This window comes from Ammospiza caudacuta, chromosome Z (assembly GCF_027887145.1).
Source record: "Ammospiza caudacuta isolate bAmmCau1 chromosome Z, bAmmCau1.pri, whole genome shotgun sequence".
In the NCBI taxonomy this organism is placed as follows: domain Eukaryota; kingdom Metazoa; phylum Chordata; class Aves; order Passeriformes; family Passerellidae; genus Ammospiza; species Ammospiza caudacuta.
In genome coordinates this window covers 13164874-13182278 of record NC_080632.1, presented here as the reverse complement: position 1 = coordinate 13182278, position 17405 = coordinate 13164874, and the positions used below count along the sequence as shown (strand labels likewise).

Below are 17405 nucleotides of genomic sequence, written 5' to 3'. Positions count from 1 at the left end.
TAAAATCTTCCACTACATGGAATGTGAGGGCTATACCAATAATTTAGTATGTGTAAATGAGTGTTACCATAAGTGTGTAAGTTATTGTACACATTGTTCCTGTGATAGAACACTGGGTATTTCTAGACCACTGAAGTGGGAACACGGGGGGGAAAGGGAAAAATCCTTATGTCTTTAGCATAAAAACAAGAGCCTTATCCTGATCTTGCACTGATGTAAATAGCTTCAGAGTGATACTTCTGCAGTTAAGACATTTACATGGCAGCAAAAACTGTGCTAGATTGGAATCAGACACAGGATAAAAGACAAATGTTATCACTTTGCAGTGGCTTTTCCCTTATGCTTCACATGGAACAGTAAAACACACTCCTCTGAGATGGATAGAAATTCAATATATACAAGAAGAACAGTGCACTCTTGCTGAAGGATTACATACCAAAGTGATACAGTCAAAGTACCAAGAAATGAACATTTTTTATAACGGCTTATGTAAGGCAGAAAAACATCTACAGACCAAAAAAAAAAGTTAGGCCTCAACCAGTTTTCTGAGTGAAGAATTGCTACAAACATTATTCTGAAGTTCAAGATAAAAGTGTTTAGGGTTGGTAGGCCTTAAATTTAGACTTTCTATAAAGAATTGGCTGTAGCAATGCAATTTGTTCCTTGTATAACACTGCAGACATAAGGAGAATCTTCTACCACATTTTTCATGGCAGTGAGATATGCACTTGTCAACATATTTTGTCACCGCAAAGTGGCTCTTGGCAACAGGATCATAAAGATCAATAAAAAAGTGCAGATTCTCAATATTTTACTAGCAGCTGCAAAAATTTCATTTATCTTGTTATTTTCCTCGCTTACTGCCACCCTGTCTCAGGAGGGCACTGCTAGCTAAGCAGAATGGTTTTCTTAGCCTTCTATGAATATCTGACAAAAACTCTCCTCTTTGTGTCTCCCCTTCATCTTTCCTCCTCCCTCTCCTCCTCTTCTTCTCTGTCTCTCTTTCTTGACAGAGCTTTGCATTTAGTTAATTCTTTCCACTGTTACATAAAAATGAAAATCGGAGCTGCGCTATAAATTACCGGCATCTCTTAACTTGAGAAAAATTGAGTCTACTTTGTACTTCACCCTTGTAACATTTCATCTCTCAGTTTGGCTTCCCTTAACATAAACACAGCAGCCCAGCAAATGAATGTGCTAAAACCAAATGACACACTTCGCCGCTGAAAGAGCAGAACTGTTTTTGAGCAATGGGTGGTCTGTGGGGCTTGGAGTAGGCAGGGAAAAAAAAGTGTAAGTGTACACCGTCCCTTACAAGTGTGCAGAGCTTCCAAAACTCGCAGAAATCTCTGCATGCTGAAGTACATCAAAGGGATTTTTCCCTTTTCGGATAATATTTCCTTTGCTGACATGTATTTAGTATTGTGGTTGGATGACTCATAAAGATAGCTTCATGGCGTCCCAACGCAGTTGAAGCAGAACACATGCCAACAAACATTATTGTCAGCCTCAAAATAAAAACAAAACGTTCAGCTAAGGGTCAATCAATCAAGAGCACTTTGAAGAAAATTCCATTTAGATATTACAAATCATAACAGAATGAATTTAAACCAGCTGACTTTCTGTGAGGAGGACGTCCATGTACAATAAAAATTAGGCTGGTTTTTCAGTGTCCAACTTTTCTATTTTCTTACACTTGGATGCAGTCACTGGTGATGGATGCCAGTTTTTTAAATTGTGTTTTTGTAGTTCATTTTATAAAGATCTGAAGTAATCGAAAACAGATCAACAGAGGGAACTCTAAGTAAAAACTCCATCATGAAAGGAGAGTTGTAAAATCCACTTAATATTGACAGATGTGTAATGACTTTCTCATGTTCACTTTTCATTTAGTTTTGTCATCTATATATATGTGTGTACGCATATATTTTTTCTTATTTTTATATATGTATGTGCACGCACACATCAGCACATAGAGAAATAGTCCACAAGATACCTACAAAAATACTCTTTCATCACAACAATCTATTCATTACCCAGTGTGTTTCTTTCAAATCCTATGGTATTTAAGCTATAGATAGCAGATACCTAAGTATATAATAAAAGATTTATAATGTATAAATAGGATTGTTATTTTTTAACTGCAGCATTGTTTAGTCAACTGGCCAGAGAATAAAAAAGCTGAAAATGCAATTGAACAATTTTACCATTGTTAAATTGGATCCCTATGGGATAATCAAACTTTATATATTTCATTTTAGCTTGCTTTTGTATGTTTTATTTTTAATTTTAAAGGTAGTTTAAATAAGTTTAAGATTTTTCCTAAATAAAAGAAATTCTGCTCTCAAAAGCAACCAGCAAAAATCATTGCTCACTGCAACTGGCACGCCTGGGGCATTCTTTGATATGCTTCCTACCACATTTAATAAGGCCAAGCAGTCGCTTCTGATTCTAAGGCAAAAGGTTTGTTTATAGCTGAGGTCATGTATTTATGTAATGTGTTGTCTGGGTTTTCTGGATATATTTGCAAGTACAAAGCAAAATGGATCATAATTTCTTTACATTTGTCTTCGCGTTTTGACTTTCTCTAGCCAGCAGCATAAGAGGCACAAGCTCTAGCAGCCTTGGCCAGCAGGTGCACTCGACAAAAGAGCTCGAGGTGCGTGCACGGCTCGTGGCTGACCCTCAGGATGCCTCTGGGTGCCACTTTTCCCCCTCCCCTATCACATGCATCCCTCTTAAGGGTGGAGCACTGCTTGTGTTGGCCTGCCTCTGACGAGGCTGTTTGAAGAGAGGTTTAGAGATCTCTCTTCTGTCACACCAGGGACACAGGGCTGTTTGAAGAGAGATTTAGAGATCTCTCTTCTGTCACACCAGGGACACAGGGCTGCCCTCGCTCCCTGGAGCTTCGCCCCACGCGTGCTGCCCCGCGCCAGCACATCCTCCCGATCTGGGATGCTCTCTTTGCAATCAAAGGCAGCAGTACTCCCGATGATCACAGCCTGATGAAACACCCTCATTTAGTGTCACTGGGTGAATCAAGGATCACTTTACCTGTACTGAACCACGGTTAAGTTCTGCTCCCCACAGTGCCTGGCACATCGGATGTACCTCATCCAGCTCGACTTGCTGGGCTCTCCACCGTCGATAAAGTGCTGCAGTGTCCCGTCTTGGTCATATATCTGGGGGAGATGGCACAAGGTCGAGTAGTTAGAACAAATCATCAGCAATCATTTTCACTGCTATGCTGGTGTCTCTCTTTCCAGGACTTTATTGCCATGAGGCTTGTCATCCGTGTACTGATACTTTTAGAAATATACATGAAAAAGCAGAAAAATATTTTTTAGGGAATGCAAGTTTATCTTGTTTCTCTTATCAAGCCAATCTTTTCGTATTAAAAATATTTGTGGTGTCTCAAAGATGTGACCATGTTTCCCAAAGAATATTTAACTGATTCTGACAAGCTGGCCTTAAATAATGAACTGCCAGATAAACAAGAAAATCTGGATGTAAAGTGTGCAATAAAATGGCCGGGACATCTGAGCAAGGGGCAGTAGCAATCCCTAAACAAGGACCCCTTCCTTCACATCTCAGTTGCAGCAAGAGTATTTACTTCAGCAGCCTTACATATGTTAGGGAGTTATAGGATTCATAATATCAAAACAAATGAGACTAGAAGGAAAAATGGAGTTGATGATGCCTTTTGGATCTCTCTTGAGACACACAATTTTTTGAAGTACCAAATGAGAAACCAGTCCTGAGGGAATCATTGTTTTCCTAAACATGACATCCCTGCTAAGGACATGAGAGCCAGTTATGTTGATTTAAAAAAAAAAAAGGTAATATGTTTGTATTCAAAAGTGGATGCTCCCTCTGAAGTCAAGAATAGAGTTGCTCTGGAGATTTGGAAATGAAAAGATAAATGTATCATGCATACTTATCCCCTGGCTGCTTCAAAATGTTATCTAGATAGGTCTAATCCTACTAAAAGCGTGTGATCTCAAAAGGTTTTTACTTGTTACACAATTACTTCGGTAAACCTCACAAATACATCTGAACAATTAGGTGCCTATCTGAAGTAAATCTCATTTTCATGCCTTTTGCTCCTCTATGAACACCATTTGCTTTAACATCCTTCCCCCAAAAATGTTATTCCCTTTGAAATGGTATGAACCTAAATTGATATCTTCTTGAAAGTATTAATTCTGTTAACTAAAGAGGAAGCACATTTATTACATTGAATTGAACATTTCTAGCATATGCAGATTAACAATCTTGAATATCTATTTCATTATCAAGAGAATAATCTCAGAAACTGTGTGTCTATATTTGATCCTTTAAAAGAGGGTTTCCTATAGTTCACACAAAAATATACACAGGAATCAAAAGCTAGTTTTTTTCCTCCACCAAAGGAGAGTGTCAAATTCAGGAACCAGCATTGCTTTTGCTTTTGGCCAAGAGGGACTGTGAGTAATCAGGAGGAATATGTCCATTGCAAGAGCAGGAGAGACACGGGAATCAAGTATCTGTGGCGATTCTTATCCTTTTTTCCTGAGTGTCTGTGACAAGGATCAGGTGGAACCTGGCCAGATACTCCTATGTTGGGTAAACAAGATGCTACCCCAACATGCACTGAGTGGAATAAAGTCAGAGAATCAGGAATCCTCAGAAGTAAACAAATACTTTAATCCCAGTGATTAAGTTTATTTTTGTATAAATGCTAACATGCTGGTTACCAGCAAGGACCTATTCTTAAGCAAATATCTTAATGTATGCTGAATATATGAGCAAAATATGCTAAACTATATAAATCTGTGAAGAAATCAGGAAAGTTCTACAGGACATCAGCATATAAAAAGGAAGAGAAGGAAAAATTAATGACTAACAGTACCTGGCTGAAACCATTTTGGCAATATCTATGCAAACATTCTCAGCAGTTTTTATTGCCTATCCATTTACATGCTGCTTATTCATATAACAATATATGTCTTAACATGATGCAGACACAATTCCCATAAATAAAGAGCTGATAACTTCCTAATTCCCAGATTATATGAAACAGGAAAGACAAAGAGGTCTACCATAACCAGTAGTGACACTCATGTCTTAGCACACAGGGCTCTACCCAGAGCTTTGTATAAATAGACAGTCATTAAATGATATGAAATATTAAAATCTGTCATGATAACATAGGACTGGGTCTTTCCTGGGCCTTGGTCTGGAATTGGAAGGACTGTGCTGTAAGACTAAGTATTTTCAGATACTTTATTCTGCAAGCACTGATGACACTCTGCCCTCCTTGGGCATATTGGGATATTACTGACGTTGCTGCATAGTCATAATTTATCCTACAGCATTCTTCGCCCTGTTCTTACAGGATTGTAAACCCATCTGTAAAGAAGAAGAAGCCCTAGGCTTGGAAGGTAAATAACAATACCGTGTTGAATCTATTTGTCAAGTTGCACAACACAGGTTAAAATCAGGAAAAAAAAACAAAACCAAAACTCAGACATGGTTTTTATTTTTCACCATTATGCAGTTCTTATTCATTTTACAGTTATATAAATCAGAAAACCAGTGAAGAAATAACTGCCTGAAGAAACCCTCATGAGGGAGCAAAGCATAATCTGCCATAACAGAGGAAAACCAAACGTGTAGCCCAAGCTGTGAACACAGGCACTACATTAAACAATGGATATACATATTTACCCACATCTCTATTACACAAGCATACATCCTTAAACAGCCATACTTTCTATTACAGAAAATACTGCAGAAACCTGTGACAAACTTATGTTACTGGAAGCCTTTGACTACTTGATCATTGCATCCATCCACCCTGGCATAAATTTCTTACACATTGCAATAGCCTCATGGCAAAATAGAATACCATTTCTCCAAGTCCCTTCAGACTCTGCATTTATTTTTTCTTTATGTCACATAGTCACTGATCCAAGTAGTGGAAACACAGTTATTTCATTTTTCTACATTGATTGCACTTGGAAGTGTTACCTAAGCTTCATACTGCCCTCTGATAACTCTTGGTTTTGCTGGATATTAAGGGTCCGGGTTTTGTTGTGGTTTTCTGTTTGTTTTGTAATGGAATGAACCAGATTGTGGAACAGACTGGAATTTGATAAAAGAGGTCTGCACTCACTTCATCTGATTTGCATTATGGTCCCCCTTAGCAGCTGCCTTAGAGTTAATTATCTTCTTAATAGGTTCTTGACTGTTTACAGATATTTTACTGGTATGTTGCACATCAAGAGACTCAGAATGTGATACATACTTCTCCTCTATGAATTTCATCCTTTGACTTCAGAATACAACAGAAACTGCTTCATTTTCCAGGAAAGTAAGTCCAAAGCATAGTCATCAGAATACGAGTCCTCTCTTCAGTATTTTCTGTTCCCTTCCTTGCAAACACCCCTTTATTAAGTAATTGAGACATAAATAAAGGTCAGGTTCCTCTTCCAGTGGCTGGATTGGTTGAGGATAATTATTTGGAGGACATAGATACTTTAATGGTAATTGTAAGAGCAACACACAATGGCAGTAATAACATAACTTCAAAAGCGCACTGCGTGCCATATAAATGATGCTCTAAAATCTCTGAACAGCCATAACATAAATAACAGAAGTAATATAAACATGAACCATCTAAGATTTAAGCAGTAATAAAAGACAAGGTGGGTGCTAAAGAGGCTTCTGAAAACCTTCAATAACTTCAGTACTGATAGAATCAGTATTGCTTACTTGGATCATTGGGGCAAATCTAATTCTAGTGCTAAAACTGTTGCCCCAGTTTCTGGTATTGATGCCACAAAATTTTAGATTAAAAAAGTTCAAATGTAGCAGCACAGCTGCAGAGGAAGCTAAGTTATGAAGCAATTAAAAACTATTTCACAGAAGCAACAGCAAGCACAAAAATAATTTTTTAAAATTCTTCCCTCCCTATCAGTTGCCTTCCCTTGTTCTCTTTCCATGGCCTGCTATTACATCTTTAGAAATTCTTGCATTTATTTTTCCATTTAATCAGGTAAGAAAGGTATTAGCAGATAATTATTTGCCTGCTCATTTTCACCTCAAGCAGTCAGGGAATGGAGTGATCCTGAAAATGTTTCTTTGGAGACACATTTATATTGTAAAAGTAGCTATTAGAATATTTTTTTTATGTTGCAGGATATCAAAAGAAATGTGAAGAAAGCCACAAAATATGCAAGAGTTTATTCTAACCATTGTAGAGACTCTGGCATTTTGCTGTTCACTGCTATTCTCATTGATATCACATGCATAAAATCATAGAATTTTCAAATCATTTACTATGAGTCTTGTCCTCTCTAAAGAAGATTTACTCTTGCCTTCAAGATGCAAAGATAGTAAATATGTGCCCAAAACTACTGGTAATATGTTATAAAAAGTTGTAACCAGACATGTTAGATGTGGTAGCATCCATACAAGTTATGTCCTTTCTGTAACAGTGTATGAGCCTACAAGCCACAGTTACACTGGAAGTTTCTTCTTTGCTATCTTGGACATCAGAACTCAATAAGCTCTATATTGGGCAAATCTCACTATTGTGAGACCCTGCTTTTCATGTAAAAACAATACATCTTCTAAAGGTGTCTAACCTGAACAGAAGTTGAAAACCATGCCAAAAAGGATAATGGTTACAAGCCTGGCTATTAAGCTGACAGTCTGTAAAAGGTGCGCAATTACAGAACCATAGAATTGCTTAGGTTGCAAAAACACTTTTAAAATCATTGAATCCAACCCTTAACCCAGCACAGCCAAACCAAGCAGGTCCCTACATTAAGTCCCTAAGTGCATCAGCTACACTTCTTTTAAATACCTGCAGGGAAGGTGACTCTATCACTTCCCCGAACAGCCTGTTCCAGTGCTTGACAACCCTCTTGGTGAAGAGCTTTTCCCTAACATCCAAGTTAAACTGTGTCCTCTGACACATTTGGAGGTTTTTTTATTTTTTTCCTGTTGCTCATTGCTTGGGATAAGACCCCAGCTCGCACACCCCTGGAGCCTCCTTTCAGATGCTGTAGAGAGCAGCAAGGTCCCCCCACTCAATCCTCCTTTCTCCAGGCTCAACAGCCCCAGCTCCCTCAGCTGCTCCTCACAGGATTTGTGCTCCAGACCCTTACCTTTCTCCATTGCCCTTCTCTGGACATGCTGCAGCACCTCAATGTCTTTTTTGTAGTGGGCGACCCTGGACTGGACACAGGACTTGTGTGGTGTCACCAGTGCCCAGTACAGAGGGACAATCCCTGCCCTGCTCCTGCTGGCCACACTGCTGCAGACACAGGCCAGGATGCCATTGGCCTTCTTGGCCACCTGGGCACAGCTGGCTCGTGTTCATGTTCAGCTGCTGTCATACAGCACTACCAGCTCCTTTTCCACCAGGACATCTTTCCAGTCTCTCTTCCCCCAGCCTGTGCCATCATGTGGGGTTGTTGTCACCAAAGTGCAGGACCTGGTACTTGCCCTTGTTTGCCCTCACAGACTTGGCCTCAGCTGGTCAATCCAGCCTGTCCAGACCCCTCTGCAGAGCCCATCCACCACCCTCCAGTGGATCAACACTGCTGTGTAAATTAGTGTCATCTGCAGACTGGCAAAGGATATACTTGATCTGCACATCCATATCATGGATAAAGATATTGAACAGGGCTGTTCCCCAACACTGAGCCCTGGGGAGCAGCACTTCTGGCTGGCCACAGGCTGGATTTAGCACCACTCATCTCTGTTCTCTGGACGTGGCCAGCTTCTGTTTTTTACTTGAAGAGTACAGGCCATCACATCCAATTTTTCAAGCAGACTTCTGTGGGAAATGGTGTCAAGGCTTCACTGAAGAACAGGTAGATAATACCCACAGCCTCTCCCTCATCTGTAAAGTATGTCACACTTTCACAGAAGGAGACCAGATCATTCAAGCAGGGCTTTTGTAAATCCCTGCTGACTGTGCTCAATCCTGGTTGTCTGCACGATGGGACTCAAAATTATTTGCTCCATGACCTCCTCTGGCACCCTGACCATGCTTACAGGCCTGCTGTTCCCTGCATCCTTCTTTCTGACCCTCTTGTAACTTTGCTTTGGTCAGCTGGAACCTCCCTGATGAGCCATGGCCACTTATAAATGATTGAAAATAGCTTAGTGAGCTCTTCCCCCAGCTCCTCAAGACTTGTGTCTATCCCACCTGACCCCACAGACGTGTGTATATCCAAATGGAGCAGATCTCTTACAATTTTTCTCTCAATTACAGGGGCTTCATTTGGCTTCCCACACCTGTCTTACAGCTCAGAGGATTGGTTATTCAGAGAAGAACTGGTCTTAATTTTAAAGTCTGGGGGAAAGTCTCAGCTTTTTCCTCATCTTTTGTCACTGTTTCCTCACGTATCCACCAAAGGGATTCTGCCTGGCTCTCCTTAAGTTGCTATACTTTATAGAAACCTTTCTTATTTTCTTTTACAGTAGGTAAGTTCTACTTGGGCTTTGGCCCTTCTAATTGTCTCCCTGCACAATTTCATGGCATCCTCTGAAGCTGCCTGTCCCTTTCTTCCAAAGGTCGCAAACTCTCTTTTTTCACCTAACTTCCAGCCAAAGTTCTCTGTTTGACTAGGCTAATCTTCTTCCCCCACCAATTCATCTTTTAGCATATGTGGACAGCCTGCCCCTGTCCCTTTAAGCACATCCAACCTTCCTGGACTCCTTGCCTTTCAGGAGTGCCTCCCAAGGGACTCTGTCAGTCAGTCCCTCAACAAGCCAGAGTTTGCCCTCTGGAAGTCGTAGACAGCAGCTCTGCTGATCTTCCTCCTTACATCTCTGAGATTTGAAAACTCAATCATTTTGTGATCACGGTGCTCATGACAGCCTCTGACCACCACACAACCTGTAAATCCTTCTTTGTTCACAAACAGCATGGCACATTCCATCGCTGACTCCCTCACCATCAGTGTCAGGAAGTTCTCTTCCAGATACTCCACAACCATCCTGGATTTTTTCCCCTCTACACTGTTCCATTTTCACAAACATTGGCTAAAGTGAGGTCTCCAGGGAGAACAAGGGATGGCAATCATGAGACTTCTCCCTGCTGCTTACAGAATATTTCACCTTCCTCTTCATCTTGGCGGGATGGTCTAAAACAGACTTCCACCAGAATATCTGCTATATTGGCCTTCCTCTTAGTTCCTGCCCATAAACACTCAATCCTGTCATTAACATCATGTCCTTTTGAAGAAAACTGCCATATCTTCATTAATTTTTTTTTTAAATTCACTCTGCAGCACTTTACTCATTGTCTGCAATGAACTAGTATTGCAAGTAAAGCTGAATACACGTATGCTGTCTTAGAGGGGGGAAGAATGTTAGTGGCTTTACTGGTAGAAGACAGCTCTACAGCCAACAGAACAAACTACAAGGATGGTTACCTCTCCCATACAGCTGAAGAAATAGCTGTCTGTTTCCTGAAAAGCCCTGAAACTCAGATAAGTGAACAGTAAAATTCAGTGATTTGACTTGCTTAAGGCAGTTATTGTTAAGCAAGATGCCAATGAACTCCAGAGTTTATTATGACACGATACATTATTTATTTGTTAGAGCTTCTAATCATGTCAAACTGAAAGCAAACTAGATTGTATGCATGACTTGATAACTTACTCATTTAGGCTGGACTTGGTGTAGTGTGCTGGTGCCTAGCAGCTGGCTTTGAAATCAGCACACTGCCAAAGGACCTCATTATCTAGAAAGTTGGAAACATTCAGAAGATGCTGCATGAACTGAAAGAGAGAAGATACTAACAATTCCTTGAAAATATTAAATTTAAGGAGCATAGTTAAGCTGAAAATCAAAACACAGCTGGGTTCATATTGATAGTAACAAGTGCTCAAAGAATGAATGCTTTTAGACTTTTAATGCCTTAATATTAGGTGCTGGACATCTGCTTTAGGACAGGAGGGCCCTTCTAAGTGTGTGTCTTCTCCTTGTTACACACTGAATGAAACAATCATGCATATAACCATAACTTCTTTCTCACTTCTTTCACTAACTTGATAACCAAGTAAGGGTATTCAGCAAGCTTTCTAAGAACTCTTTAGTCCCACTGTATAAAAGAAAAATGAAATATAATGCAGCTCAGACACAAATTAAAATGCATGGAAAACTCTCCAAACAGTTTAATAAAAAGAAAAATTGATGCTGATTTATGACAATAGTAATATTATATAATCACATCCTTTGCAAAAACCACATCTCAAACATTGAAATATATTGCAAATTATGCACTATCTTTTAGAATGCCTATACAGCAAACAGGCTGAACAGCCTGAATAAAGAAAATATTCATCACATTCTGGTAAATCCAAGCTTGATGCCTAATAAATATTATTGTATCTGTAATAATCAACTATACATGTAAAACTGGTACCCAACAATAGTAGTATGCATGTCACCAACCTCATTCTATAAGTGGAAATGTTTAGACAGGTTCCCTGCTCAACTGCATGGTCATTATTTCAGAAAGACATTAATTATAAATACTTCTCATACATTTCACTGTTTCTTGATAAGACTAATTGATTTGCTTTACCAGCTAAAGTATGTCTTCAGATTATTTATAGGCAGATAGCAGAATCAAAAATATAAATATGTTTCAGATAACATTCAGGCTTGTTGTCTTAGGAGGAGATAAGAATGCTTTGGTTTATTATTATGTAGAAAATGAAAGGCAGTTTCTGTGATCTTTATATCTATATGAAATAAATCCATGCCAATAACTAGTTACTTGTTTTGAAGTGCTTCTATTTTTATAATAACAATTGATGGTATTTCCTTGCCATGTAGAAAATGCAACAGTCCATTCAAAGTATGATTTTTCTTTGTTGGAGTATTTGTGGCACATGCAATTTGTTTATACTTAGAATTATCATCAAGTTTCGCAAAGCAATTGACAAAATAAAAGTCTGAAATAAATGAGCAAGGGGGAAATATCAGGAAGCCTCACTAGTTAAAGTCAAAGGAAAATTTTTGTCCAACTGGATGCAACCTCTCTATGGAAAAGCACAGAAATATATCCTGACAGCCAATGGTCTTCTTTGGCTGTTCACACAGTGCAAAGCAATTTTCTAAAATTAAACATATCTGATACAGAGTGTACATCTTATAATATCTACGCAATGTTTTTAACTTTAATCTAGCAGGCATCATCTAGCAAATTTTATAAAAGAGAATACTTGCCAAACAATATTAAAAGCAATTTAGTTTTAATGTTTCTCAAAGGCTTATGGCATATGAAACTATAAACATTGGTTTGAACTGTCTGTGCTAGGTGAAAGGCTTCATCTCTCACTTAGACCTCAGTCCAGCAAACACTTCTGCACATGTTGTAGTCCCATTGATCTCAATGGGACTACTCGTGTGTGAAACCAAGCATCTGTGTAAGCAGTCGGAGGATTGGGGCCTTATTCCAGAAAGTGTCATGAAAGCAATGCCCTGCTGATTATGTGGACTTCATAAAATTACTTTTTTTTAAGTCAAGTCTCTGCGGTTTGTTTTGACATTAGCCCGTGGAGGTCCTGGAATAGGAAAGAATTTCATGTAATGCAACAGTGTTACTCAACACCAGGGCAATGAGAGGAAGACACAGAGCAGAAGAAAACTGCATGCATGAAGCTGGAAACACATGTAAACAGATCTGTAAAATACCAGTGCTCTTGCAGTACCCACTGACATCACAGGGCCTTCCCTGAGTGTGATTTTGCACTCTCCTGACAGGTCCAGTGACAGGACAAAGAAAGGTGTGGTACTCCAGCCACAAGCCATTCTGCAATGGAGACATTTTTGTTTAACGTTGTTATTTCCCTGCTCACTACCCTGCTCACTGCCCTGGCTTCCTGAGCAGCCCTGGTACCAGAATTCCATGTGGAGGCAACAGACTGAAGTGGTTTTCTCCAGTCTTTTCTATGTGGGACATGGAGCATGAAGAGAAAAGAGTTACCAATCTAGGCTCTCTGGTCACTCTTCAGAAAGACTGTGAAAGAAACCAGACTAAAAATGAAAATATGTTTAAGAACAGAGAGGGAAATTATCAAAGCTGAGATAACCCCGAAAGACTCTCACACCTGTTGACTGGTAAATGCAAATCCTGGTAAGTATAACAGGGAAGGAGTTGCAAGTAAGGGCCCAATAACTGAAAACTCTGACTTGGCTGGAAAGAATCAATGAACTTACTCAGTAATAAAGCTCCTAAAATTATATTGGGAGCCAGAGAATCAGTACAGTTATAGTGATTCTTTCTTGCTCCCAGTGACTCTGGAGACAGAGCACTGTTTCCTCTGCAAGGTAATGGGAGAGCTTAGGCTGTTTTCTTGGAGGTTCTCAAAACCACTAGACATTGAAAAGTGAAATTAAAAAGTGTTTGTTACATTTTCTTTTTCATTCCCTTACATAACCAAATATCCCAGAATGATTTTGGCAGATCTAATCATTCACCATCAAGCTAGACAATGCAGCTGAAAAAAGTGTGCGTGTATATTCTCCTGGGGTGACTCAGAGTCATCCTCAGAGAATTCACTCTGGACCAAAAGAAACTCATAAATGAAAATCATCCTCATTTGCCCTGATTCTTACACATAAGAAAGAACAAAAGTATGGAGAGGGTTCTTCAAATTCAATGCTTATCTTGCTTGTAAGAGGAAGCTGATGGCCCTAGAATGGCACAGCTTTTTGTCCCTCATTCCTATAATTTCTGTAAAGCACTTTTCAAAACACTGCTCCAAACTGTGTTTTTGTAGTTTTGTGCATGAATCAGTACTTCTAGAGAGTAGCAGATATTAGATGTAAAATCTCAGACTCGGTGCTTAGGGATATTTTCAGAAATACTGAAATACACTGCATAGAACATATGGCACAATTATCATTCTGTAATTAACTTTGGTTTCAGTTAGCAGCACGTGGGGCTTTTCATTATCTTCTTTACCTTTAGATTTTTAAAAACTCCAACACCATGTTCCTTTAAGCATTTTAAGAACTAGATTATAAAGGAGCTTCTCTTCTCAAGCACAGAACTGCTTGAGATTCTGAGATCTGCAGAGAGGGTGTCAAGAGGATGGAGTCACTCTTCTTGGTGATGCCAAGCAAAAAGACAAGAGACAATGGTCATAACTGAGGTACAGGAAGTTCTACATGAATAGGAAGAAAAATTTTACCATGAGCAATTTTACCAGGATCATTAGAGCAATGAGAAGAACCAAGAGGTTGCAGAGTGTCCTTCTAAGGAGATATTCAAAAGCTGTCTGCACACAATCCTGAGTACCATGCTCTAAGAAGCCCCCCTTGAACAGGGAGGTTGGACTACGTGACTCAAATGGTCTCATCCAACCTTAGATAAAAAATCCCAACCCTAATGCAGAAATCCATTACATGTGAAAATACTCTCTGAAAAGAAAGCCTGTCCACAAGTAGCCTCCTCTTCAAGAAATGTCAAGAGCATTACTATGTTCTAAATATGTATTGCTGCCTCATGTAAGAGTTGTGATCACTGATAATGGTTTGTTCCTGGACTAGGGAAAAATCCTGGACTACAGATGTGTAAAATTAAGTTCAGGTTAAGAGTGTAAAATTAAGTTCAGGTGTGTAGATTAGTGTTTCTGGTGAGTTCAAGTATTCCACTGAAGCTCCAGTGACTGCTCCAGCAGACAAGCAGTTATCCTAAAGTACTGGGCATTACTTGTCAGGCCTGTCTGCATGTCTTAGATACTTTCCGGGATTTAAAATTTCACTAAACACCTCCATTCAGGCACTTGAATTGCTCCGCAGATGCCTGGGTTTAGCTCCTGCCCTGAAAATGGTTTGTCACATGGCTTACAGCAAGTCCTTAAAGTCTTGATCCTGCGGCTGTAGAAAACAGGGAGTTTGATAACATTTTTTCTGCACCATTTGCTTATCTTCACTCTGAGTTTGTAAGTAAATACGGATAGGGACTGTGTTTACAGTGTATGTGTAGAACATCTATCACAGCAGAACACCCATTTACTACTACAGTACAGGCTCCACAGATAATTCTTTGAATCCTTTTCTAAACTTCTCATTAAGGCTTACCATAAATGAAGAATTTCAGTAAAAATTACATACCTTAGAAAATATACTTAATTCCTTTGTGAGTTTTAAATAATGAGGCACAGTGATATTTTTAGTTTGGAATATTTTGGAATGTCTGGAATGTCAAGTTCCCCAGATGATGATTAAAAGGTCAAGTAATAAAGTATATGATAAACTGTGCCTGAGATTTCTCATAAAACTAATGAGTAATGGCTGTACAAACTGTGTTGCCATGTTTTCATATCAAAAAATTCCTAGAGTCTATTATTCATTCAAATTTGTTAAACTATAGGATTGTCAGAAAAAAATAATGCAGGAATGGCTAGTTTGCTGCCTCTTTGGGGCTGAAGTCAGATTCAAGAAGCAAACAAAAGGCATGCAGTAAAGAGTAGTGCTGATGTTGCTAGTGGACGTCATAGTGGAGAATGTGAAAAGGGTTTTTTTCATTCCCAAGTGCAGGTCTGGTGTTGGTAAGTATCATGCTAAGTTTCTTTAGAAGTGTGTTTGTTTCTGTGAGGATTACAACATTAGATTAGAACATTGCTTGAGACACAATCACAGGAGCCCTCCAGAGCTGTCAAGCATTTGGCATATCTCGCTTATCTCTAAGGGTGGCAGGGGCCATCAATACAAAGTGGACCATCAATCAATATGGGGTCTTCTTCAGACATTGCCTGTCAGCTGATCAGAGGAAGACTTTAGGGAATCAGCTTTCCATTATCAGGATTTGGTCTGTGATCAGAACAAGCCACTAAACCTTTTACTTTTCACTTGGCAAAAACATACACACTGGAAAAAAGTCCTGACAGTTCATTCATTTTGCTCCATCACTGGAGCCAGATGATGTTTGACTGGGGAGACCCACCCTCTTTGATGTTGTACTCTTTTGAGAGTGCCCTGCTGTGAAGAAAATTTTCTCCTTCCAAATTAAAGAGAAATATTTCTGTGTCCAGCTGTTAAATGTGACGTTTGCCATTTTTCAGTGCACTGGCCTCGTGCCATCTCGCAGGCTGTGTTTCAAGCCTATCTTTTTCCTTTCCCCTTCTCAGCAGCAGTATCCACAATGTGTTAGTGTCTCCAACTTCTACATACATCAATACCAAAAGGGAAAATACAAGTAATGCTGCATTTCTCTGAACTACAGCAGCAATATTTACATGCCTCTTCTGATTTTTTTAATTAAAGCCAGCAATCCTTCATGCAATGAAGGATAAAACCCCTAAATATGATCTATGGAAAACTGACTTCAGTTTCATTTTGATTGCAGTAGGCAAACCATGCTGAAGCAAAGCCTTAGTAGAAAACATTTACTGGTTAAATGAGTGTGGATATTACTAAAACTTGTTTTGTGTCCACATCAAAAAAATGGCACCCATTCAGCAGCCCTGGCTCTGTTTAAATTAAGACAAACTTCTCATGAAATCTTGAATAAATATTTAAGTTTATGTAATCAAGAAAATCTGTCTCTCCTCATATTTATTAAGTGTAATTTTTAGAGTTATAAAAACCACTGTCACCAACTGTGTATACAGTAAATAAAGGCTGAACTCATCATTACGACATTTTGCGTATCCATTGAGGTGGATGAAATGCAACAGGTTCCAAGTATTCTTCAGTTCAAGCTCTCCATAATCATTTTCATTTGCATATTTGCTGATACAGAAAAAGATCAATGTTTGATGGATTTTGGCAAAGTCATTATTACAAACCTGTGCTCTGTAATTAATCTCAGGCTATGACCAGCAAATCTGAATAACTGCTCATGTACTCATGACATCTTCATGCTCTGAAAATGAAAACCTGACTGAGACCCTCAAAGGATGAGAATGGAAACACTTAATTTGGAAAATTACACGAATGGTAAAAATAAAGCACTTCCCCTTTAGGTAATCACTTTGTAGATCCATGCAAAGAAAGGGTATATTTAGATAGATTTGATCTAGAAATAAGCAGTAAAGATGCTCTTAATCTGGACTACAAGTAACTCATGGATACTTTTAAAAAAAATATTAGAATTATGCAGATTTACAAATAAATAGGAGTTAGCCTCTCTCCAAAAGACTATCAGAGAGCCAAGCTGCATTCTGAGGGGCTTCAGGCAGTTCTGAAAAGCTGTCTGGTATCTAACAAAGGCAGTGCTGGGACTGGAGATGTCCAAGCAACACAGAGACGCTGGCTTGTAATGGTGTTGGCAATTCAACAGCAGGCAGGCTTGCTTGTTCCTGGAATGAATCAATCACTGCCACTCCTAAAATTGCAAGCAGCACTTATATGCTCTACAAATGGTACATTTGGATCTCTGC

At 39.2% G+C, this 17405-nt stretch overlaps 1 protein-coding gene across 1 annotated transcript in view; it reads right to left on the bottom strand.

Annotated features, from left to right (window-relative positions):
• The window catches only part of PRDM6 (PR/SET domain 6), a 77840-nt gene that overhangs the window by 24868 nt on the left and 35567 nt on the right, over positions 1 to 17405 (bottom strand). The window contains exon 3 of the mRNA XM_058824101.1: positions 3055 to 3182. Within this exon, the coding sequence (XP_058680084.1) occupies positions 3055 to 3182 (128 nt within the window). The remainder of the gene's footprint in view (positions 1 to 3054; positions 3183 to 17405) is intronic.